Here is a 26835-nt window from a genome sequence, read left to right as displayed (position 1 = left end):
ACCCAAGTCAGTCCTGTCTCATACATACGAATTAATATAATCATACAGCCAGAAGAAAGCATGCAAATTAAGTCTGTCCAGTGTGTTATTTTCCCGGGATCAATGTCGCATTTAAATATGCAAGTAAAACAATTGTAATGTTGAAACAGACAATTACAGTAACAGGTAAGGTCCATGCCCCTGCATGCATATTGGCTGCTTAACATTGTTACCAACATGAAAATTATAAACCCCTTCTGAAAAGCAAATTCAAATGTGATGCTAACCATAAGGATATAACAAATTCTCAAAAAGGTTCTCAACCAGCTGTATACAAACATCTATAATTGGTAATAACCTTTCTTGAAATACGTGTTTCCCCCCCAAAGAAGGCAATAAATACACTCCTTGTTGATGAATACACTTTTTTTCCAAAGGTGATAACCTTTCTTGAAATACACTTCTTATAGACTTGGCATTGGCACAGTATATCACCTAACGAACACCAGAGTAACTCTGGTCAAATAGGCTGCCAGAAAGGTCTATCAGCCTTGCATGGTTTCGCCTCCATCAAATTTTTCCTTTTCAGCAGCACATGTTATGGTCATGTCCCAGATTATCTTTAGACACCTGTTACACAAGTAGACTGTTAAATCTATACCTGCTCTCTCCACCTCTTCCTCCCTCCTTCCCTCTCTCTAGCACCCTCTCTGTATACTTGAAAATAAGCTTTTCTTTAGTCCATTCTTAGTCTTCTTTTGTTATTTCTTGTTGGCATGCCGGTGCCCTGTTGGTTACCTGATCCCTAAGTGAAGGCCCCACACTCTTTTAAGAGTGGCACTATGCCCTCTTCAGAGCACACACACGTGCGTACAAAAGTTGCCCTTGCACTTCCCCTTGCCCTCTCCCACCCTCTTGTACTAATCAAAACTTGAAACAGAGCACCACGTCCTTTAGGCCATTGCAAGCTCTAGTACACCCAAGGACTTGCCACAGATGTGGGACCAAAGGTTGCTCATCAAGAAAAACCTGCGAAAGAGAGAAAAAGGCATGCTTCTCAGCCATGAACAGGCTGGTCTAGAACTAGGAAAAACTAGACTCTACAAATGCAGCAAATAAACTGGGCAGGAATGAAAACTCTACCCCAAACTCTCATATCTGGAGGACCAAGGCAAAGGTGCTGAGCAAGTGCCACGAGTGGGAGTCTGTTATACTCCTGACAGATCCCGAAATGCAGCAAAGGCAACCTTCGAGAGTTGAACACCAGCAATCACAGCCAAAGAATGCTAGATCTGATATAGACACGCAGTGAGGAGAGAGAGAGAGAGAGAGAGAGAGAGAGAAAAAATGCAGATATCTCAAAAGAGAAAATTTGGACAACACCTAAAAATTGAAGGCAATTGTGCAAGTGTACGTAACAGCTGGAAGAGAGAGAAACTCCGCGAACGCAAAATCTGGATGATGACAACAATGTCTAAACAATGGCAACAGCTCCAACACGTGATTTCAGCAATAAATGCAGCTACAGGTCCAGATGAAGGTGACAGCCAACAGGCGGAGACGAAGGTTGGAATCAAGTCCCAGAGGTAGCATATAGGAAGGGGAAAGTCTCACCACGATGTCCTCCACGAATGAGATGTGGGAAATACAAATACAACAACTGAAACTTGCAAAAACAAGATTAAGATTGAATGGAGGGCAGGATATGTATTTATAGAATGTTTTAGGACCTCGCACCGCACACCATTTTAAAACACTCTCGAATCACACCCCAAATTAGGGGTTTATTTAATTAAGCATTTTTTAGGCTATTTAAGAGGCTAATATAGCATGTAATGCTTATCTTAGCTCAAAATCCCCTCTCAAGCCTAAAAGTCTTAACAACAAAAAAAGCCGACCAACCCAATGTTTGATCTTTTTTTTCCCATATGTTTTTATCCCAAGGCATCCCACCCCAAAGCAACCAAGGCATCAAACAAAGGGTGTACAGTGGCTACCCAATGGCCTACCAAGACTACAAAGACAATGGTTATCTTACCAAGGGAGTCCAAATGGTCACCCAAAGAGGCTACGGCATCGGATAAAGGATACATGTTGGCTGCCCAGTGGCCTACCAAATCATGCAAAGGCGAATGAGACTACAATGAACCTTTTCTTTGGGGAGTTATTTGATAATATTGTTTCAAAAAGAGAAAATGGCAATCGATTAAGTAATAGATAGGAGACAAGTAGCTAATCCCAAAGGCTTTCATAAAATAAGCAAGCTATTCCTACCACTACTAGGTGTCAATAGTGAAATAATAGACTAGTAGAATGTCCAACAAATACGAGGGATATGTGGAGAGGCAAAAAAGATGTGTGAAAAGCAACCTTGCAAGGCTAAGCAAGTACAGGAGACCACCTTGGAGATTGCCACGTGCAATGCTATGAATATGGCGGACCCAGTGTCGATCACTCAGAAAGACTAGAAAATGATAAATGCATACAGATGTATGTTTGTAAAATAAAATGTCAATGCACTAGAGTTATGCAAGAGGCAATGCAAGTGTGATCATACTCATGCAAAATACTATGCAATGGTGCCACTTAGACAACGCCCTAGCAATGAAATTCTTCACTTGCCCAAGTACCCTTTTACAATCATGTCATCCTAACAGTGCGAATGAAGTTACAATATTCAAAATATTTAAATAAATACAATGACTAAATCAAAATCTATAAGCATCATCACTATCACTATCAAGAGAAAAAGCCACCTCCTCTCAAACTGAAAGGGAAAGCAAGAGGGATGCACCCTCTCTCCATCAATTGGAAGCAATAAAGGAGGGTGTGTCCAAGCCAATCCTCAGTAACAAATACTGCAATGTCGGACCGCCTTGGTAAATATATCAATAAAATTATCGAAAGAAGACCCAAACTCTAGGTAGATGGTGCTTAGCTCAACCTGCTCTCTAATGAAGTGGTAGTGGACTTCCACATGCCGCATCAGTGGTGTGATGATCGGATTGCCCACAAGGGCAATGACACTCTGGTTGTCACAGTACATACAATGGGAGAGTCGCATAGAAAGTGTAGCGTTGCCAGTAAGCTCCTCAAGTAGATGGCCTCTATGATACCATCAAAGATAGCCTGATACTTGGTCTTTGCCATGGAAGTCGCCACTGTCTCCTACTTATGGTTGATCCAAGAGATGAATGTCATACCCAAGGTAAAGAGGTAGCCGACGTGGAAACACAAGGTGTCATCATCTCCTACCCAATCAAAGTCAATGTACCCTTGCAAACATAAACCAAATCCATAAGTTAGGCCAAAAAAAAACGTACACCAATGATATCTCAAAACACGCAAACAAGCAATTCAATGTGCCATTCTAGGTGCATTGAAATATTGACTAAGTAAACTAACAAAGTAAGCTAAATCTGGCCTAGTGTGGATCAACCAAAGAAACTTCCCTGCAACTAACCTATAGGTGTACTCGTCAAAGGGCTAATCGAGGGTATTCTTAGAAAGATCACAAGTGGGATCAAGAGACATGGCCACAAGCCGTATCTAATCCATGCAATGTTGGCCCACTAATTGAAAAGCATACTTCTGTTGGGAAACAAAACTACTACCCTTAGATCGAACTACCTCAATCCCAAAAAAGTAAGACAATAAACCAAGGTCTATCATCTCAAAAGTTGAGCAAAGTTAGACTTTTACCTCCCCAAAGCCCACAAAGTATAAACCAATGATAAATAAATCATCTACATATAGCAAGATATAGCTAACCCCTTCTAAAGTAGTATGGATATATAAGTTCGGGTCATGAGCAGTAAAATGGTATTTGTGAGTTGAACCAAGACTATAGTGCTTACTTCAATCTCTAAAGAGCTTTCTACAAGCAAAAGACCTCATCCTTTTGGTCAACAGAGGAAAATCCAGAGGATGATTCACTTAGACTTCCTCCTCCGAATAATCGTTTAGAAAGTCACTATTGACATTCATCTGATAGATTGACTTGTTGAGAAACCCTTCCCCCGCAGTTTTGTGTTTTGCGTTAAGAGTTTCGCACTTTGCGTTTAGGGTTTCACAGTGGACAGCCCCAAAAAGGGGCTGGGTGCCCACAGTGGGGCGCTACCCCAGACAATCGGTGCCCTCCTTGTTGAGCTAAGTATGCTTTAGCTTTACTTAAACAGCCCCAAAACTTGCTTAATTAATGAAGAAACCTTGTTTATTTAAAAGAAATGCAATCCTAGAGAGTTTTTGTATCCTATAAGCACAAATCCACTTGGGAGGGCCCAAACTTTCTATAAATACGTATGTTGCCCTCCACTCAGCCCTCAATCTCGTTTTTGGAAATTTCAGGTGTTTCAGCTTGCTGCCCACACCCCGTTTGCGGAGGACATCACAACCAAAGCTGTCCATTGCTGTCTACATCAGTTGGCACCTAATTTCCAGCCCTTTTCTCATAATTTGGAGTTAATCCCAGCCAGGCAACTGTTGTTCCTGCACAGACATGCTGTCATACTGCCTGCCACATCACCTACAACCTGCGTTTGGCAGTTTTCTCTCTCATGCAGGCTGTCCTACCAGAGATTTTAGTCTCTCTCTCTCCTCACTGTTGTCTACATCAAGTCCAGCTTCTCACTGCTGCGTTTGCTGGTATTCAACTCCAAAGGCTGCCTTGCTTGGATTCGGGACAGAGTACGACACACTCTCCAACTCATTACCCCTACCCTGATCCTTGAGATACAGGAGTTTGAGGTTCAATATTCATTCATTGCATAGTGTGTTTGCTATATAAACAGTTATATCACTTCAGTTATTTTCTGTGTTCATTCTCTCAGAGTTACCCTAACCCTAACTTAGTTCTTTATCAGTCTGTGCTTAGTCATACGATTGTTATTTGTGTTTCTTTGTTAGAGTATTTCTTTAAACTCCCTCCGCACGCCATCCTAGATAGCCTCTTGCCTATTTATGGGCTGCCTATGTCACTTATTTTTCACCGCTAATTCATTCAGTCCATCACCTTTTCTCTCCAGCCTCTCCACTGCTCTCACACCCCTTCAGGAGAACATTGTGGTTCGTGGCTTGTGGCTGTCTTCACTATCTTCCTTCTGATACGGTACCCTCGTTCCGTTGTATCACATTCATTCCATTGATCAAAGTGTCTTCTCTCTTCTTTTCTCTTCTCAATGTTTACTGAGTTCACTCTGTGTTCCTCGCCGTAAACCCTACGTCTCGCTGGTACATCATCTTTTGATATGGTATTAGGCCTGGATCCGCTCAAACAGTGGCAAAGATCCTCCACTCCAATGAAGGCAAAGATCGGTGGCGGGTTCCGCATCCACTTCTATTTTTCTTCTATTGCATCAACATCCTAACTAGTAGTTGCTCCCTCCAGTGTTTGTTGTTTTCCATCCTGCATTCAGCATTGTTGCTACTATCTCCACGTCCCAGTCTCCTAGCGGCTATTCTCTGCTATTGACAGCTCCTCCCTGCTACTAGCAGCTTGGCCAATGTCATGAGGACATATATTTTTGAAACCTCACTTAACATGTGGATTAATTTTTAATCACATGATTAAGTAAATGTTGCACATATGAGGTGCAACTGGGGTTAAAGTATATTTACGAGCTCGAGATCCGAGAAAATCAAGGGATGTCAAAGGCAAAAGTTGCTATAAAATATGTTGCACAAGTACTTGGTGGTATCTGGTGTCAATTGTTGGCTTAGGTCATTCATTTGGCCAGAAGTGCCGTGACACTAAAAATGTGGCATGTAATGGTAATTATTGGCTTCTCATATTATTTTTTTGGGCACCAAAATGATTATTAGATTAATTTTCGATAATTAAAGGCTAAAATTTGATATTTAATGATGAAAAATGTTGGAAAAGCCACTTGGGAAGGCTGCCACTTGGCAAACTTGTCTATACAAGCTAGTAAAAGATTGAAGAAGAAAAAAACGAGATCATTCTTGCCGTAGCAAATGTGGAAGAGCTATAAGCAAGCATGGCCAACCTATTTTCAACCATTGCAGCTAGCCACGAGTGACTTTTGAGCAGGCGGTTGCAGATTCAAGCCCTCCACACCTAGGTGATTGCATCCAGGTACAAGATGACAATTGATTTGGATGTCTCAGCCGTAGGCAAGAGCATTTAATGTTGTTGTGGCAAGGCAACAGCTATGTTTGACTGATTTTCATTCATTTTTCACGACAAAACTCTAAATTTTCTCTCTACAGCTTTCTCTCTCATCTCCCAACCATTTCACAACCTTACTCCGAAGATCTCAAGATTTGGACCCTTGGAGGCTGAGAAATTGCAAATTTCTTTGTTATAAACCCTAATTTACAACAAAAATTAGGATTTAGTGACAGCCTCAAGAAGCATGCTAGAAATTGGAAGCTCCAAGACTTGGATTTTTTAGGGTTGAAGGTGAATTTCAGCTAAATTCAGATGGAGGACTAGCCAGCCATTGAATTTGGGAAATTTCCATCGTCTATGAAGTGGGTAAAGGCCAATTAAGTGCCCAAATCAAAGGGCAAATCAGATTTAAGAATTGCAAGGGGAGTTTGGATTGCGAAGGGAATCAGGAGAATCCCATTGTAAATCAACTTCTTCAATAAAGCTAAAGAAATACCGAAAGGGATGCCATTTTTGGGACCAATCAGGTGTGCATTATCCAAGATCAGTACATAAATTTGTATTCTCAGATTTGCATTTATTGTTTGCTGCTGTAATTAAGTTGTAATCAGGGATTTACCACCCATCCACTGAAGGAAGACTAGTTTCACTGTTCCATTGCCGGGATACCATCAAATCCTTTGAATTGGTGGGCCCATGGTACTTGATTGCAACTTGGAAATATTGTATTATTGCTGAAATTGTTCTCAGCAATGAATTACAGCAAGCATGTCTTCACATGGTGAAACCGGATCAAGTGGAGAGGATGCATCACTCCTTGGTCAATCACGTGGTGAAGGGGGGAAATGCAATGACTGATGTTGGGCATGGTTCTTAGCATGGACAGCATGTTGAAAATGTGGGAAATGATCCAAATGTTGGCACTTCAATGCATAAAGAGACTGATGACCAGCAAGGGGCTAATGAATTTGATGATAGCTTCAAGGATCGAATGCATACAGCAGCAGATCCTTTTGCTGAATTGGCAAAGAATCCCTAGTTTACTCAATTCTCTTGAATGCCCCAAAGAAGAACAGCAAAGGCAAAGAGAAAAGAAGACACCTTCTACAGCTTCGGGACAGCCACAAGAACCGAAGAAAATGCCTAAGCCTTCTTTAGAAGACCCCAAAATGCCTGATAAGCACAAAAAATTAGTATCCGTGGGGCAACAAGTACAAATGGATGGCCAACTTGATAGTGCCAATCCATGGGAACATGGGCAGCAAAGCATTATGCACATGCAAGCATGGGACAACAAGGATACTTTGGTGGTGGTACCATTTTTCATGCTGTGATTGAACAAGCACTGCATACGGGAATGTATGGCACAAATCCCTATGGTATGCAACAGCCAATGTATCGCTCACAACACCCAATGTATCCGGGTAATGCAAGTGGAATGCCTAAGCCCATGTATGGCAGCATAGGCATGATGCCTGGGGCACAAAGTGGGCCATATGGATATGTATCGGCACCCCCAAGGATTTGATGCTGGTCATGTAGGTGCTTCAGATAGTGCTGGTTTTTATGCAAATACAGCCAAGGCAGCCTTGACTCCCATAGATCCGTCAAAGGACTATGATGAAGGTGGTAAAAGAATGAAGTTTGAGCCTTTCAGTGGTGCACAAGATAGGTTGAAAGCACTTGTTTTTATTCAGCAATTTGATGCAACCTATCTGGAGGTAACTTTACATAGGCATCTAAGATACGCAAGGCAGCCACATTTTTGAAGGGAAATGCATTGCACTGGTGGTCTACACTGCTTATTCAAGGGAAGTCACCTACCACTTGAGTCCAGTTCAAGAAAATGTTTGCTTCAAATTGGTTGACAAGTACCTTTGAAGTAGACATTATGACAGCTTGGAATCAGTTGAATTCCAAAGACTGCAAGAACTTAGATTAGTATAATAAGAAGTTTTGGAATGCATTGTTGCCAGTTACTTCTTATCGCGCGGTACCCCTCCATGAGCAGGTGAAGTATATTTGTGATTTGCGAAAGGGTATTCGGGATTTTTGCATTAAGTCCATTGTTTCCAGCATGTCTTAGCTTATGGAAACTACTACTACAGCCGACACATTGCTGCATGGAAAGGATGCACGATTCCACGATGATGATGCCAAGTCACATGTCAAAGAGGCAAAGGCTGAGAACAAGGGTAAATCTGAAAATAAAGCTGAAAATCAGCGCAGATCTGAAAACAAGGCTGAAAAGAGAAACAGATTGCAAAGAAAGAGTGGAAAAAGTGATGCACGACGTCAGGAGCTGATGGCTGCAAATAAATGCCATATTTGTGAACAGGAAGGGCATATGGCATGCAACTATCCTAATAAACAGAAAGCTGAAAAGGATGTTAATAAGGGAAAGAAAGGCAAAACCACTGTTGGTTTAGTGCTTGACGTAGTGGCAGATCAGCCTAATCGAGATAGTACTGAACTCTGCAAGACCTGGGGCAAAATCAGAGATCAGCATGCATTGATTTTTCTTGATCCAAGGACACAGTCAAATTTCATATCTCTTGATATGGCAGCCCGTTTAGACATCAAAGAGGATGAGATGGGGCCCATGGGTGAGATTGGTATGGCATGCAAGGTACATGCAAAGCTGGTCACTCCTATCATTGGAAAGCTTTGTTTGCACACTCAAAGTTATGTGGACAGAGAAGAGTTCTTTATTGCTCCATTGGAAAGATGTGATGTATTGCTTGGTATGCTTTGGTGTCATTGTGTGCATGCAGTGATTGATACTCATGATAAGATTGTGACCCTCTTCCATAGAGGCAAAGTTCATACTTTGGATGTAAAATTTAAGGGGAATTTGTCCATGTTGTATTTGCTTCTGCTATTTCCAAAGTAATGAAAAATCATCTTTCAGCTTACTTAGTTTTCACTAAGGATAAAAGTAATAATGGAAATGTCTATGATCAGCTTTGCAATGGCCAGAGGCATGATCATTTCGTACTTCGAGAGGGCTTTCTAATGATACATGGACGACTACGTATCACAAAGCAGTTGAGGGCCAAGGTGATAACTGAGAGTCGTGCTCCTCCTTATGCCGGTCATAGGGGTATTGATGCCACAGTTAAGGCAATTGAGCTGTTCTTTTATTGGCCAGCTTTGACGCATGATGTTGAGCAATTTGTCAAGACATGCATAGTATGCCAAAAAGTTAAGTATGATACGCAAAAGATACCGGGTACCCACGGTTATAAAATTTGACACGGACGGTCAAAAAACCCTGAAATTTTGTGCTCAAAGCATCAACCACACATCTACATTTTCTCTTCATGCATAGGACAGGCCAATTTGGCCAAAATAGAGCAATTTCAGCAAAACCCCTAAATTTTACCAAGTGTTGATGTCCAAATTGCGTTAAATTTAATTGCATGTACATAAAATGACCAAATGCTGCACAAATTTTGCCCAAACTGCAAAAGCCCCAAATTGCAAGGGGTCCAATATGCATCAGTGTCGAGAAATTGGGTAGATTTCAGCCCAATTTGTGCATGTACATGAAAAGCCCCAAATGTCACGAACAAAATGTCACAATTTTCTGCAATTTCTGAGACAAATTTGCTTGTCTAGCATCAAATTCCCCATTCTGGAAAAAGCCCCAAATTTTATGGGTCCAATGTTGAGAAATTTCACTCAAATGAGTAAAATTTCAATAATTGTGGCGAAAATCCCAATTCAAATGCGCACAATGCCTGCAATTTCCGACGCAAATACCTCAATTTTGCATGAACAATACTCAGTCTGGAGAAGCCCCAAATTTCTGGGCCAAAGTTGCACAAATCTGACCTTTTGTGCTTGCGTGCGTGAACCCTGGTTAGAGGAAGGAGTTTGAAAAAACGATTTTTTGAAGAAAAAAAATTTGGATGACGGGTGGCTTGTCCTCACCTTGTTGGTCCCGTCATGCGCTGGACCATCACGCGCCAACTGCTGTCCGCTGCCCGCTTCTAACGTCAGCGCTGCAATCGTCCGTCGCTCGTCACGCCCTTGCTGCCGTCCCGTCCACTGTTCATCAAATGCCACGCTACAACGCTTGCTTCCCACTAGTCGCCCGCTGATCATTCGTCGGCTGCAATCACTTCACCTGCTCCCTACTAGTTGCTTTGGTTGTTCTTCAGCTGCAGTCGCTTCTGCACCAATCGACTGCTAACTATTGCTCGTCGAGTCCACTTGGACCTGTTGTGGTCCACGCTAGAGCCTTCTACAGCTCACGACTTGCTTGCTTGTCCTGCTCGAACCCCGAGAGGTACAAACGCCTCAACCGCAACTCTAATACCATTTTGTAGTGACAGGTTAGGCACAGAGATCGAGACAGTTAGTCGTTACATGCAATGAGAGACAGAGAGAGTGAGATAGAGCAGAGTAGAGAGTGAGCACATTTTTTAGATACAATGACAAGTGTGTACCTTTAGGTTTTAAGATAGATATATATGTGCGAGTACAAGTGCTAAGGGTGTATTCACACCCGAGCACATTTAAAGGCACGAGGCCTTTATTCCCAACACTTTTGAGCATGTGCCTAGAAAATACAATGTCTTGGCAGATATGCTTTCCCAACAACCACCTTAACATTGTAGCCAGCACTGTAACATACTATAGCTATGATGCACTGAATTTTTTCACTTTTCCACTGAGATTATGCGCACTTCTAACACTGCAATATGCACACTTCCAAAAGGAGATGCTCCTCCCACTTACACCAATGAGTGAACCCACTCAAGCCTCAAGGCTTTGTAATCTATAAATACCTTGTATGCAATGCAATCGGGGAGAAGTTTTCAGCTTTCATTTGGCTTCTTACATTCCTTTTACTATCTTCTCGTCTTTGCCTCTGACTCGTCCGCTGTCATCTTCCGCTGTCTATCTTCTGCTCCGTTGCGCTTCTCTGCCTTGTGGCATATCTGTCAATACATTGTCTTTTCCAGGCACATGCTCAAAAGTGATATCCAGCTCATCAAAAGACTATGACCACCGTAAAAGTCTTTTATTCCTGATCTGAGTGGAAGCTTTCTTGGTTAGATAGCCACGCACATGTTGCAAATCAGTATGTACAGTAAAGGCACAAACTCCACAAATATTCGAAACAGCTAAATGGCTTTGATGATTGCCAAAATCTCTCTTTGGTAAGAGGGATAGTTTGTTGTGTGGAGGAGAAAATACCCGAAGCATATTGGCAGATGCAGAGATCTTTTCCATCAGCAGAGATTTCACAAAGAATAGCACCCCATCCTGTATTAGAGGCATCAATGTAGATACAAAGTGGTAATCCTATAGAAAGATGTAAAGGAGGTAATTTCTGAATCAGATTTTAAATCTGCTAAAGATCCAAGGTGTAAATAGGCTTCCATTGGAAATTATTTTTCCTCAATAAAGAATATAGATCTTGCGTGTACAAAGCAAGATTGGGTGTGGAATGATTGATCCAATTAAGACAATTTAGAAGTGTTGTTGTAAAGCCTTCACATTGGGTAATTCTGCTGGAAATTCCAAAATTTTCTTCTAGTCATTATCCCGAAGCTCCACCATGCCATGATGAATAAACAAATCTAAGAATTCAACCTATGTGGCAAATAAAATAGATTTGGTTGGCGATAACACTGTACCAGCAGCTTCCACAACCAAAGCAAACTATGTTAAATGAGTACATATTTCAAAATAGTCTCAGAAAACACCAAATATCATCAGCATATACCAAGCAAAAGGAAAACTTTGCAAATACTAAATCGGTCCAGCCTTGAAAATAAGTAGGAGCAATTTTTAAGCCGAAGAGGAGGATTGCCCATTGGTAGTGACCTTAGAGAACACAAAAGGCAATTTCATACCAGTCTTCTTTCTTCAGAGGAAGTTGCCAAAATCCAAACTTTAGATCAAACTTGTTGAAGATTTTAGCCTTTTTAATCCTTTTAATCAACACATCTCCCATAAGGGAATTTGGTGACCATGACCAAGCAAATATTTATTTAAGGGTTTATAATTGATCACCATTCGTTTTTTACCTCTTTTTTGCTCAAAATGCTTATTGACATAAAATGCTTGACAAGATCATTCTGAGATAGTAGGTTTGATCAGGCCTTTTCCCAATAAGCTTTGGATTTCCTGTTTGCATAACTCAAGTTCATCTTCTTTCATCCCTTTGTGTACTGCTTTGGTGGGAACAGCGTTCCCTTTTAGAGATAGGCCGATTTGAGAGTATAGATTGTTTTGCCAACCTTTTTTAGTTAGTGGAATATCAGCCTTTTTGCCAACATAGGACACTGTAAAATGATCTTTCCAAAAGATATAGGGAACTAAATGTTGCAAGACATCAATACCCAACAAAAGATCATACCTCATGTGTTTCATCAATCGACTTTGATCTCACCAAGATATAAATATGCTTGAGTAATATGAGATAAAGTAATTCTCCTATTGTTGGATGATTCCACAATTTATCGGATTACTAGATTGGATGCAATCTAGCACAAAGAGCTCAAAAGGAGCTATTGCAAGACTTGAACCTATATTAATCAAGATATCCACATACAAACTGAATTTACCAACAATTTTCAACTTGCCACAAATGGTAGGAATAGGGCCACCATTATTGAGTGCATTGAGCTTGTAGGCTTTCTGTGGAGAAAGTCTAATCTAATTGATTGGCTTAAGGAACTCAACTGCACGGAATGAGAAAGTGAGTCCTTGGAGAACTGCAATGGCAGATGTAACCAACCTTCCTCCTCGGATACGGTGGTAAATAGCCTAATTAAGCACTATTTACAGCAATTAACAAATTCACAAAACTGAAATGCGCACTTTACCATATAATCTTGGACATTGGACACCATGTTGGCCCCAAAACTAGCCTCCCTTTCAGTATTTATTTAACTTAATTCAAGAAAAAGTTGATGTACAATGGGATTCTCCCAATTCCTTTCGGTATTCCAACTCCCATTGCTATCCAAAATGACCAGCAAGTCTTCAATTTGCTTTGTCCCTTGATTCACGCAATCAATTGATCTTCATCCACTTTGATGGAGATTAAAAATGCCCCAAATTCAATGATTTGCTGGTCCCTCCACTTAAATAGGCTAAAACAACTTCAACCCTGTTGAATCCAAGTCTTGGAGCTTCCAATTTCTAGCATGCTTCCCAAGGCTAGTGCTAAACTCTAATTTTTGCTGCAAATTAGGGTTTACAACAAAGAAATCTGAAATTTCTCAGCCTCTGGTAATCTCAATCCTGTAATCTTTGAAGCAAGGTTGTAGAAAGGTTGGGAGATGAGAGAGAATGCTGAGGAGAGAGACAATTCAGACTTTCTTCGCAAACAACTAAAGAAAATCTGTCATTTACTACTGTTGCCCTATCTCAACAACTTGTAGATGCAAAGAACCGAAGAAAATCATTCATTTACTGTTGATGCCCTGTCTCAACAGCCTGTAGATGCTATCATCTGCTGTTGATTAGTCTTCTCCTGCCCCTAGTTGCCTCAGAAGGTCCTCCAATGGCTGCAAATCAAACCAACAGCATCTCCTTCTCTCTCTTGCAAGCTAAATACACTAAGAATTGCCTCTCTCCGGCCTCTAAAGACGTTTTTTCAGTCTTGCATGGGCATTTTGGATAAGTGGCAGCCTTCCCAAATGGTTCTTTCAGCATTATCCATAATTAAATATTAATTTTCAGTCTTTAAATACTGAAAATCAATCTAATAGTTATTCTGATGCCCTGAAAAATAATCTGACTGACCAATAATTAAATTGGCTAGACAACTTCCACTTCCAAATGTCTTTATGTCATCTTTGACCATCAGATTGGCGTTAGGTATCATTAAACTATTAGCAGAGTATGTCAAGCATGTGTGAGTTTGAGCATGTATTATGATTGGGCACATTAGATGGTTATTTTAGGCATTTTTAGTGTGTAGCATTTTATGCTATTGTGGCATTTATTGCTGCCAACCAACCAACATTAAATGCTGGTCAACCTGACATATTTTATGGCATTATTCGAGCCTATATATATTCTAGGCTCCTCCTCAGTTAGTTCAGTTCATCACCTGGAGTTCCCGTGGAGAGAGGAGCCAATGCCAATGCCCACGCAGCCAGTGACTCACTGTTGTATGAGACAGTTTCGTGTCTGATATATAGACTCCATTTCCCAAGCATACTTCTGAGTTCTCATCTGTATTGTGTTTTTTCTTTCCCTTTCTCTTTTGTCTTGTGTTTCAGCAAGTTATTACAGCTCATGTTTACACTTCCATTGCTACACCACTTCTAACATGGCATCAGATTTCAGGATTTGTGCTCCAATTGTGTTTTCTTGCTAATTTCAAGATTGTTTTCACCCTTGCTGATCAGGTGACTGCTGCTCCATACAAGAGACTTGTTTTACTTGCATTGTATGGTACTCTACAAGCTTCCTCGGGAGTTTGATGGAGTGGTGAATGCTTTACGGGCACAGACATCTACGACTCCTCTTAGTTTTCTTCATATGTCCTTGATGCTACTTGAGCATGAGGCGACTTTGCAACTTCCATTGCTGCACCACTTCTAACATGGCATCAGATTTCAGGATTTGTGCTCCAATTGTATTTTCTTGCTAATTTCAAGATTGTTTTCACCCTTGCTGATCAGGTGACTGTTGCTTCATACAAGCGACCTATTTTACTTGCGTTGTATGGTACTCTACGAGCTTCCTCGGAGTGGTGAATGCTTTACGGGTGTAAACATCTATGACTCCTGTTAGTTTTCTTCATATGTCCTTTTTGCTACTTGAGTATGAGGCGACTTTGCAACTACAAGGGCAACTTCCGTCACATTATGGAGGTTCAGGTGAGACTCTTGCATCTTCAGAGAGGGGTTTGAAGATGAAGAAGTCGAAGGCCTAGTGTTATCACTGTGGCAAGAAGGGCCACTTGCAAAAGGACTGCAAAGAATTAGCAGCTTCTAGGAAGAAAAAGAAGCAAAAGACGAAGCAGGATGTGGACCCCTCCAACGAGTCATTGTCTGCCTCAGATTTCCGACTTATATCCTCCGGCCAAGGCCTTCCAAGGCACGGAAGGGATCCTCTTCTTTGGATTGTGGGAAGGGCTTGGTGGCCCCCTCCTCAGCTGCTTTCTAGTGGTGGTGATGAGGTCATCCCTCAACTCTCTAGTGCCAAAGAGGGAGTGTGAGAGGGTGGTGATATGGGGCAATCGTGCCTCATCTATATCTCTATACCGATGTACATGATCCAGAGAGGAAAATTCCTGACGCATCGACCGAAGTCTGCAGGTACAAATCCTGGAGCTAGGATTAACATCCGCATTCATGATGGGCCGGTTCTTTGCCAAAGAACGGATGGCTTTCGTCTAGAGCTCACATGAGGGGGCACTTTGGCAGTTTGGCCAAAGAAGGGGAATCCATGGTCATTTATGTGTTGTGGCATTGGCGACAAGCCGCGGTCATATGTACTACATCAGCGGCATTGTTGACAAACATTGAAAGCTACTATGATCTTCTCTATCTTCAGGAGCTGGTATGATTGACATCAATATCAGGTTCTCTCCGAGGCATCTTGGTGGTGGCTTGATTACCCACTGCTTGGGTATCTGTGGTTCTACTTGGTGGTTCTATGTTGTATGGTTTTTGATTCATGCTCATTGTGCCATTGTATTGTATAGATCAGCCATGGTCTGAGAGAGAGTGTTAGCAGAGTATGTCAACTCATGTGTGAGTCTAAGCATGTATTATGGCTTGGCACATTAGATAGTTATTTAAGGCATTTTTAGTGTGTAGCATTTTATGCTAATGTGGCATTTATTACTGCCAATCGGACAGCATCAAATGTTGGCCGACCTAACATATTTTATGGCACTATTCATGCCTATATATATTCTAGGCTCCTCCTCAACTAGTTCAGCTCATCACCTTGAGTTCCCGTGGAGAGAGGAGCCGGTGTCAGTGCCCACGCAGCCAGTGACTCACTGTTGTATGCGATAGTTTCATGTCTGATATATGAATTCCATTTCCCGAGCATACATCTAAGTTCTCATCTGTATTGTGTTCTTTCTTTCCCTTTCTCGTTTGTCTTGTGTTTCAATAGTTTATTACAACTTATGTTTACGCTTCCATTGCCGCAACACTTCTGACATAAACATCACTTCTCTAGTGTCAACAACTGACACTTATGGCCAAATGAATGCCCTTGGCCAACAATTGGCACTAAATACCACCAAGTACTTGTGCGGCATAAGTTATAACTTATAGCAACTTTTGCCTTTGACATCTCATGATTTCCTCGCCATCTTCATCCCCATTAAACACTTCATCATCTTCAACCTCAAGATCCGGGCATGGACGAAGGCATAAGAAGAAGAAGACTAAGTCCCTATCTCAACTTGAAAAAAAGATCAAGTTCAGTATTTATGATGGTTCCCGAAATCCTGATCTTTTTCTGAAGTTTATTCGTCAATTTCAAATTTTGTATGGTCGTGACAAGTATAAAGAAAAAAAAAAAGATTAAGTTTGCAGCTTTACATTTAACCAACTTAGCCCATACTTGGTGGACGGGGTTGGAATATGATCATGCTGCCCCAAAATCATGGTGGTCCTTTGTTCGCATGATACAAAGCCAATTTCTTCCTGTTCATTTCAAAAGAGATGTAAAAATGGAATGGGATCGGATTTGGCAAAGGAAAAATGAGTCACTTGGTGACTATACCAAGAGATTTTGGGAGCTACTTTTGAAGGTCCAACATTTCAAGAAGATTAACAGTTCGGAAAAGCTTAGGAAGTTTCAAGGAGGTTTGCATTTTAAACTTCGTACTGCTCTTAATCATTATCATTGTTCTAGTCTCAAGGAACTCATTGACCATGCTGAGACATGGGAAATGGAGCAAAATGGCAACAAATCATTCCAAAAGAATGATAAGAAGAGAGTAGTTGATGATGAGGAGTATCCAGCCCCAAATGAAGGACAAAAACAGCGGCAAAAGCAGCCATCAAATCAAAAGAAGATGAAGCCCTATGCACCTCCTAATGCTCCTCAATTTCGCTCCAATCTATACCCACAAGCAAAGCAACTTTCCGAAGAAGAAAAGCAGCACTTCATGAAAGAAGGGAAGTGCTTTAAATGTGGACAAACAGGCCACATAGCGAAGCAATGTCCAAACAAAGGACAAAGCAAGGTTTCTGACAACAAGCCTAAGTCGCCAGTGAAAATCAATGCTATCAGTGATGTTGCAAACACAACTCACACTCCAGAGATGCGTAAATTATTAAAAGCTTGGGGACAGTTGCAAGGTAAGCAAGCACTATTCTTGATAGATCTTGGGGCGAATAAAAATGTCATTTCCTTGCAATTAGCTAAAGAGCTTGGATTAAAGAATGAAGAGATGGACACTCCGGCAGAAGTTCGCCAAGCTTTAAATGCTGATGAAGGTGACACAATGAAGACTGTGACACCCTACATTGGCAAGCTCAAGTTTCAAATTCAAGGCTACAGTGACGAAGATACCTTCTGTATCGGAGACCTTGATGGTTGCGATGTGATTCTTGGCATGCCCTGGAATCATAGAGTAGATTCAACCATCTTCTCTCAGAAAAAGAAGGTAGAACTCACCAACAAAGTCAAGAAGTAGGAGATCCAAGCTGGAGTTTCTGGAGACACCATACCTATGGTAAGCCATATGCAAGTCTCTAGAGCAATTAAGGATTGTGTTCAATGTTGTTTGCTTTATGTCACTGATGTAAAAGATAATATGAATGCTGAAAACCAAGAGCGACTTCAGCTCTTGGAAAAGTATAAAGATTGTTTTTCGAAAGATCTTCCTTATCAGCTTCCCCCAGAAAGGCCAGAAGACCATCATATTGATATTATCCCGGGCAGTTCTCCTCCTAATATAGCACCATACCGTATGAGCCGTCCTCAACAAGAAGAAATCAGAAAGCAAGTCAAAGACCTACTCAACCGTGGGCTAATTAGGCCAAGTAACTCACCATTTTGTTCACCGGTTCTTCTTGTTCAAAAGAAAGATGGCACATTCAAGATGTGCATTGATTATCGAGCCCTCAACAAAATCACTGTGAAGAATCGGTTTCCTATTCCCAGAATTGACGACATTTTGGATCGTCTAGGAGGCTCAAAGATTTTCAGCTGCATTGATCTAAAGAGTGGTTATCATCAAATTAAGGTAATACCACAAGATGTACACAAAACTGCTTGCCGCACTTTATACGGTCTTTATGAATTCTTGGTGGTTCCTTTCGGATTAACCAATGCACCAGCCACCTTTGATCGAATGATGGAGCGCATCTTTAGAGAGCATCGACAATATGTCGGTACTTTCTTTGATGATATTCTTGTCTTTAGCAAGAATGAAGAAGAGCATCATCAACACTTGGAAATTGTTCTACAATTACTTCAACAAAATCAACTCTTGGTAAATGGTAAAAAGAGTGAATTTTTCATGCATAAAATAAATTACCTTGGGCATGTCATCTCTTCTGAAGGGATTTAGATGGATCCTGAAAAGATCAGGATAATCCAAGAATGGCCTCATCTTCATGATGTACATGAGGTGCGATCGTTTCTTGGCTTATGCTCTTATTACCGCCGCTATGGCTTCTCCACTTCAGGACCTTACAAAGAAGAAAATCTCTTTCCAATGGAAGGAAAAAGAGAAGACAGCCTTCACAAGGCTGAAAACAGCTCTTACTTCTGGACCTATTCTTATCATTCCAAATCTGGTAAAACCATTTGTGGTGGAAGCAGATGCTTGCGGTGATTGTATTGGTGCAGTGCTAAATCAAGAAGGCCATGCCGTAGCCTTTGAAAGCCGCCGTCTAAATGATGTGGAGAAAAGGTATGACATTTATGAAAAGGAGCTCTTAGCAGTGGTTCATGCTTTAAAGATATGGAAACATTATCTTTTAGGCAATGAATTCCTTATTAAAACTGATCATCAGAGCTTGAAGTATTTCAAGACTCAAAAGCATTTGCAAGAGAAACATGCAAGATGGGAAAATTTCTTGTCTATGTTTCATTTTCAAATTATGTACACTCCAGGGAAACAAAATGTAGTTGCTGATGCACTTTCTAGAGTGCTTCGCATTGCAACTATTACAGTGACTCATCGTGAAGATTTTCAAACGATGAAGAATACTTATGATGAAGATACTGACTTTGCACCAATTTGGTCAAATTTACAGCAAGGAGATTCTCATCCAGATTATTCCATCAAAGACGGTTACCTTCTCATGAACAATCGCCTTTGTGTCACTCTTCCTGTTCGACAAACAGTGCTTAAAGAAAGTCATGAACCCCCTTATGTAGGGCATAGAGGGAAAGCAACCACTCTAAGTGCAATTGAGCGCTACTTTTATTGGCCAACATTACGAAAAGATACACATAACTTCATTGAGACTTGTCTAATATGCCAAAAATCCAAGTATAATAGGCAGAAGACTCCAGGATTTTTGCAACCTCTTCCAGTGTCCAAAGATCCATGGGAATCTATCACAATGGATTTCATCTCAGGTATTCCAAGAACACCTCAAGGTCATGATATGATTTGGGTCATAATTGATCGATTCAGCAAGCAATCACATTTTATTCCATGTCATAAAACATTGAAATCCGCACAAGCTGCAAAACTTTTCATTCAACATATCTTCAGATTACATGGTATGCCTTCTGAGATCATTTCAAATAGAGACTCCAAATTCACAAGTAACTTTTCGCGTGCTTTATTTGAGAATTTGGGAACCACTTTAAAGTTCTCCTCAGCTTTTCATCCTCAAACTGACGGCCAAACAGAGGTGATGAATCTCACTCTTTTGGATATGTTGAAAGTTTATGCTAGTGAACATAAGTCACAATGGGAGAAATATCTTCCATTATTGGAGTTTGCTTACAACAATACAGTGCACTCATCCACAGGGAAAGCTCCAAATGAAATAGTACAGGGTAAAGTGATTCCTCCTCCAATTATTCGCACTAAAGATAAGATTTTTGCTGCTGATGAGTTTACTTCAGATTTAAAAACCGCAATGGATCAAGTTCGAGCCACTATCAAAGTTGCCCAAGAGTGACAAAAGAAGCAAGCAGATAAACGAAGAAGACCTTTGGCTTTTGAAAAATGTCAATATGTCTTGCTAAAGTTTGATAAAACCAGGCTCAAACAAGGTTCCGATCAAAATTCTTCTTTTCCAAAGCTCTCCAGTAGATACTTTGGACCCTTCAAAGTGATTGAGAAAATAAATGAAGTTTCTTATCGACTTGAGCTTCCTGCTCATTGGAAAATACACAATGCTTTTCATGTAAGTTTGCTAAAACCTTACATAGAACCAAAACCAAAGGAACCCATTACTGAAGATTCCCCAAAAGTTGAAGAAACAGAGCAACTCTTGGAACCTGAACAGATTTTGTTTCACAAGGATCGAACCACGAGAAGTGGCCTTGTGACACGAAAATTCTTACTAAAATTCAAGAATCTACCCACAACAGATGCACAGTGGGTAGATGAAAAATTCATGAAGGATTACCCAAACATTCTTCAACCATATCAAGAAGCTTTTCAGCTGAGGACAGCTGAATAAAAGCCAGAGGGCTGCCACAACTCTATAGAAACAGAATTTGTATCCTTTTTTTACTAATTTGTCTATATAATGATTTATTAAATTTATTTCCTTTGCACTAATTAGATATAAAGAAAAGTGCATTGGAGCTGGCCACTGATGAGTGGTCACAGGTTATGGTGGGACCCACGCGGTGGGTTAGAGAAAAGATAGTTCACACTTCCACCTATATAGCCGATTGGGCGCCTGTGACCAAAACTCACGCATATCAAGGTTAGACTCGCACACAGAAAGGATTGATGCCTTGAAGTGTGGGCTAGATCCGCCAGAACAAACAGTTACAATCAACAAGATGGCATGATCATGAAATGCTTGTACAATGTGCATGTGTGGGCTGAAAGCTTGAACTGCACATTTCTTTGCATAGGAAAGTCACATGAAGATTCTGATACCGTTTTTGCGATGTACACGGAAAAAACTTTCATATGACACCCATATTGGGGGGTCCCTAAATTTTAGGAGGACCCTAAAATTTAGGAAGTCCCTAAATTTTAGGAGCCTCGAATGAGCCTAAAAATGCTAGTCCTAAAAAATAGGGATGTCATTCTAAAAATAGTAAGTTCTATACTCTGACTGTGCTTACTAAATTTGGTTGTTTCTATTCTTGACAGTATTCAGCCCAAAAAGGAAGGCCATAGAGAAGAGACAAGTGTCGAGACACTTGTCACACAAGTTTCCAAGTGTCCCACCACTTGTCACATCTCATGACATGTGGCTGGACACTTGTCTTGTGCTACTCCACTTTCCCCTTTTGTACTAGCTCTTCCCTCTCCTATAAATAAAAGCTCGTTTTTCTTCATTCAGCATCATTTTTCTTTGCTGTAAACTCATGTACAACACCCACAAATAGCCAGAAACTGGCCCCATCCATTCCCATCATCATCCCCCACTTCTCCATTATCAAATTCCTCCATATTCCCTCTTCTATCATTGCTGTTTTACAGGACAGCAAGCCTATAAATTCATTACAGCACCTCCTTCTCAAGCTCTTTCTTCCATTTTAGCAACAAGAAGCAAGCCCTATCCATGTACTATTGTTCAACGATGGAGAAAGGCTGATTTCCCCTCTTTCTTCTCTCATACTGTAAAGAAATCACTTCTTATCATTGCATAATAGATAATGCATGTGTGTTTGTACATCTTTGCATGATCTTGTGAGAGTGAGAATTACTTCTCCTCACTCTCAGGCTGATTGTAACTGAGCTCTTCCCTAAGGGACTTGGGTTGAGCAAGAATACATTCCTTCGGGGGGGGTTGCCCATCTTCAACCCTCAATCTTGTCTCCATTACTTTTACATTTTCATGGCAGTAATTTTGTGAGTAATTTTCATTTTCAGCTTTAAGTGTTCATTCTCTTTTATATTAAATCTCGAAAACAAGCGAATATCATAATTGTTAAGCATACTACGTTGTTCGGGGCGTTTACAAGGCTTTTGTGAAGTCAGAGATAAACTGAGAGACAGTTCTAAGAGTATGAATCTAATTCAATTCATGAGGCACAAAAAGTTTGCCTTTTTTAGAGTGTCAAGACTTAGTACACCCTGTTTGGTTAAATCATGGGGATTATGGAAGAATTCTTTACGGATCTTTTCCTTATTCTTCTTTTTCTTTTTGGAGTCACCGGTAGACATCAATGGAAGAACTAGCCTTATTAGTAGAGGGAAGTGTAACATCATCATCAGTACCGTCTTTCCTTTGCTTGCGGAAATGAGAATGAGAATGAGAAGACTTACCATACCAAGAATTAGAAGTAGAGGGTATATATTTTTCTTTTCCTTTGGAGTCAAAATGACTTGGAATGTGATGTGTATTGATAGGATGGAAAGATTCATCTGAAATAGGAGAGGAAGACGAAATAGTTACTATAGAAGTAGTAGGATCCTAAGAATAATCTGATAGAGTTTCCTCATCATAACTACAAGAATCATCCCAATGGGAGTAGGACAACTCATTGATGCTAGAATCATAGTCAGAATCATAATCAACATCACTGTCTGAATCATAAGTAGAAGAACCAAAATAGTCAATAGATTCAAATGCACTTTCAAAATACTCAAAATCAAAAGAAAGAATGTAATAAGCATTGGTTTTGAGTTTTTCTTCCTTTCCTTCAGAGGTCTTCTTTGAATATTTATTTACCAAATCTATTAAGCAGCCCCACAGATAGAACATTTGAGATTATTCTTTTTGCCTTTCTCTTTGAAAGCATCTTTGTTATACCTTTCTTTGTTGTCATACCTGTCAGTTGTGTTAAACCTGTGATTTCTACTTCAAAAGCTTCTATATCTAGACTGTTTATGTCTATGTTATCTATATCTAGAGTTATAACTTGACCTTTTATATCTAAACAAGCCATTAGACCATGGAGAACACCTACATTTTTCACATCCAAAATATTGTTTGTACCTAAAGTAGTTTTATGGACCTCGCTAGGGAACTTCTGTTGTAAAGTAATTAACTTTTGCTCCTGGTAAACTTCTTTGATTGTTTGCTCAATGATTTAAATTATTTATCCACATTGTCTCTAAAATCCCTATTTTCTTGCTTTAACTTTTTCTTATAGAAAAAGGGAATAGACTCTAGAAAAGAGCAGACAAGATGTCCCTTTATACTGTCGTCATGGGCACCAAGGCCTTCATTCAATAAATCTCTCATTTAGATCATGTATTTTTTATACTTTCCAGGATCACAGAGTTTTGACTTAAAGAATGTTTCTCGGGCTTCAACTACATTATCCAATTTATTTCCAACTAACTCACCAATAACAATTCAAAGAATAACTACACTAGGTCAAGTTGCAGGGAAATAGCAAGCTTGATTTGAGGGTGAATAGAGATCCGCCATTGTCTCAAACCACCATTGAATCCATGGGCCATTGCATTAAGCACATCTACCCTATTGACTATGGGCTTTTCGAGCAATTTCTAGCCAACATAAGCATACATCACCTAAATGAGCAGCTTAATTTTTTCAAAAGACTTACATCTATTAACCAGATAGAAAATTTGTCAACTTTCTCAAAAATACCAATTTTATTATACACATTAGAAATGATATACCAAGCAGAAATATAATCAAAGACATTCTGTTCCAATGTTTCACCCATCATTCAAGAGTCAAATCTATTCTGCACATAATGGCCATAATCATCCTTTGTAGCGATTTCAAGGGGAATACACAAGGACATTTGCTTTAGAAGCTCTTCAGCTTACCTTTGCTGTCAGATTTTCTGCTTGAATTGCTTTAGGGCTAAAGCATCAATATGGTCAAAGGCATGTTGATATTCTTCCATTGAGTAGTTAGGAAAAAGTATATCCAAATATTCTACATATTTAGGAGTGAACTAAGGCTTACCAATAGGAGATATAGGAATACTAGGTGGTATAGTAGATTCATCAGTCAAGAGCTAAGGAAGGACCTCCACGATCATTTGCAACACCTTGAGACCGCCAAACAATGTGTTCATTTTCTACAGTTGATTCTTGTGCACACATTTGGAGTGCATATATCTATTGGATTTTCCATAGCAAGGAATCCATCTCTTGCCCTTCCATTGATCCTTGCCTTTGAAGTTGTTTTGAATGACTGAATGAACATTCAATGATCCTTGTGTCGGAGATGAAAACATAGTAGACCATCCTTTTTTTAGTCTTTTTTCCGAAAAAGTATTCCAATCAATGACAAGAGGAGAATATAAAGAGGGAGCTGAAGTAGCAATAGTAGAAATCACACTAATACTAGCACCACTAGTAGTAGCAAGTCTAGGGGACAATAGTGTCTCTATCTTCTCCAAACTTTGTTGTAATAATTCACACATTCGTACAATTTTTCAAATTTCTCTATTATACCTATTAGAGCAAGTAACCTTGAGCTATGCAAACAAGAAATCCAAAGCTTATTGGAAAAAGGCCTAATTGAACCTACTATCTCACAATGGTCCTGTCAAGCATTTTATGTGAATAAGCATTTGCTTGGTCATGGTCACCCAATCGCCTTACAGCATGTGTTAATTAAAAGGACAAGAAAGACTAAAATCTTCAACAAGTTTAATATGAAGTCTAGATTTTGGCAACTTCCTCTGAAGAAAGAAGACCGGTATAAAACTACCTTCTGTTTTCCAAGGTCACTACCAATGGTCAATTCTCCCCTTCGACATCAAAACTATTTTTAAGGCTCGACCAATTCAATTTTTGCAAAGTTTCCTTTCTACTTGAGCCATGTTGTCACCAATGGTCAAGATGCCTATACACATCCAACAATAAACCCCACAAGAGTCTCTTAGCAACAAATGTCATGTGTAACGTGTGCACTAGTTCACATTATACATTATATCTGTCGATACTATCAGCAGATTGCAAGCTGGTCAAACAGGCTCATAAATGCAAGATAGAAACATGCAAATGTAATTAAAATGTACCTTGAATATTTTTGCCTAATTGCAAAATCCCAACTTTTGTAAAAAAATTCAATCTCTACTAAAGCCTGTTGTAAAGCAAAATAGACCATATGCAAAATGTGAAATAACCATTCAAAAAACTTCCCTGAAACTAATGTACCATGCATCATTTACTTAATTCAAGTTGGGAGTTGATCAAAAAAATGCACTCTAAGCAGCATATAAACTGCGCCACCTAAGCCATTTGATTAAACACTGAAATTGACAGCTACTTGGAAAATAGATCAAACTATTATTGTGCAAAGAACAGAAGTAAAAAAAACCTGTTTCTCACAAACTTACTTGCACGGGAGCTTCTTAGTGGGATTTCTTTCAACTCCCGCCTGATGCATAGCCATTCACCCAATACTGCCATAAGTACCATGCAAATGATGTTCACCACCCACCAAGTGATAGATGATGGTAGCCCACCGTAGATGAGGCACAAAAACAAATGCACGATATACATCGTTGCTGTGAAATCTAAACATTTCTTGGCTCTCTCCACAACTAACAGTAAATAGCCAGCCCTGTGTGATGTAATCAACATGCACAAAAGTCATATATTTATTTATAATCATGCATATTGACGTAAAGGGAGAGTCAAGACACATCATCCTCTTTTGAAGTATAAACAACAAACTCACAAACACATTGATGTCAATCGTGCAGGATATAAAAATCCTAAACCAACAGAGAAACATAATAGTAGCATCTGAATGCACAAAACCTAAGGTACAAAACAGCAGAGATTTCAAAACCCATGGTCAAAACCAGCTCAATCCACTCAGTCTTACCCGGCCAATGCATTCAATAAAAATGATGTAATGATACACCATCCTGTGATTGTTGAAGTAGTGACCATCGAATAGTCAAAAAAATATTTAAGTGTGAACCTTGGTACATGCATTCCTACGAGGAACCACAAAAGTATACCAAGGCTAATGTAGCTAAGGCATTGAATACACACGATCTGTGAGACAATTAGCCATGGGTCCCAAACCATAGCCCCGTAAAACATTGCTGTTCGCTTTCTTGCAACAGACAGTTGCCCTTTCCGCCTATGGCCTGGGCCCTGCGTTGTTTAGAAACCCAATCTTAACTTCAGCAGACTGCGCCAAATGCTAGATCAAGCTGACTCGCACCTTTTCCACTCTGAAGATAAAACTCCCGCGAGAAAACCTGGAGCTTTCCAATTCCATGGGCAATTATTAGCCCAGACCGGGTGGGGTGAATCTGCTCCCAGCATGCACCTGTAGGATGTGCCACCAAGATACACTAATTTTTTGGTAGTGAGATGGGAAAAGTGACCGTTTAGGGATACATGAGATCTATTGCAGCGTGCCGACAATGCAGGACTGGGATCTGATGGACTTGGGGCATCCCGTCAAAAGCATAGCTCCTCTTCTCTGCAATCTATGAGAAACGTCAAATGGCGAACTATTGTAGCCTGAAGGCCAACCACAGCAGAGTACGACTTTAGGTCTAAGACAGACTCGCAAGCCTGATCTCGCCTTCCGTCCCTGCTGTAGGTAGCAAAACTTAAATGTCCTGAATAGGCAGAGACTCGGCACCAATTTTCGGCCTGCCACGACTATCGCTCTTTTTGCCCTTTTTGGTTTAGCGGAAGGGAAAAGCTTGGGTTCAAA

At 40.3% G+C, this 26835-nt stretch overlaps 1 protein-coding gene across 3 annotated transcripts; it reads right to left on the bottom strand.

Annotated features, from left to right (window-relative positions):
• On the bottom strand, nt 1-26835 carry LOC148034125 (structural molecules protein). Of its 3 annotated transcripts, none has more exons than XM_087682148.1 (4): nt 26332-26835; nt 25490-25716; nt 3183-3254; nt 1-609 (listed from the first exon to the last, which is right to left on the bottom strand). In XM_087682148.1, exons 1-4 carry the CDS (start codon nt 26433-26435, stop codon nt 602-604), a joined length of 411 nt encoding a protein of 136 aa, XP_087538274.1. In that variant the 5' UTR covers nt 26436-26835; the 3' UTR covers nt 1-601. The 3 variants fall into 3 exon arrangements, with proteins under 3 accessions (XP_087538274.1, XP_087538276.1, XP_087538273.1); XM_087682150.1 differs by lacking the exon at nt 26332-26835 and adding an exon at nt 25984-26266 and having other exon boundaries at nt 25-609; XM_087682147.1 differs by lacking the exon at nt 3183-3254 and having other exon boundaries at nt 56-609; nt 25984-26829.

Source organism: Lygodium microphyllum, chromosome 7 (assembly GCF_053477565.2).
Source record: "Lygodium microphyllum isolate KBCC chromosome 7, Lygodium_microphyllum_v1.1.10, whole genome shotgun sequence".
NCBI classification, from domain to species: Eukaryota; Viridiplantae; Streptophyta; class Polypodiopsida; order Schizaeales; family Lygodiaceae; genus Lygodium; species Lygodium microphyllum.
Note: the sequence above shows the minus strand (reverse complement) of the source record. Positions and strands in the feature narration are given on the sequence as shown.

Bases quoted from the DNA above. Each gene is read 5' to 3' on its own strand.
- LOC148034125 (XM_087682150.1), bottom strand. From the start codon at position 26,207: ATGTTTTACGGGGCTATGGTTTGGGACCCATGGCTAATTGTCTCACAG. The intron at 25,717-25,983 runs GTAAGACTGAGT...TACATCACACAG, and splicing joins TTATTGAATGCATTGGCCGG to GGCTGGCTATTTACTGTTAG. The intron at 3,255-25,489 runs GTAAGTTTGTGA...TATGTTTGCAAG, and splicing joins ACTAAGAAGCTCCCGTGCAA to GGTACATTGACTTTGATTGG.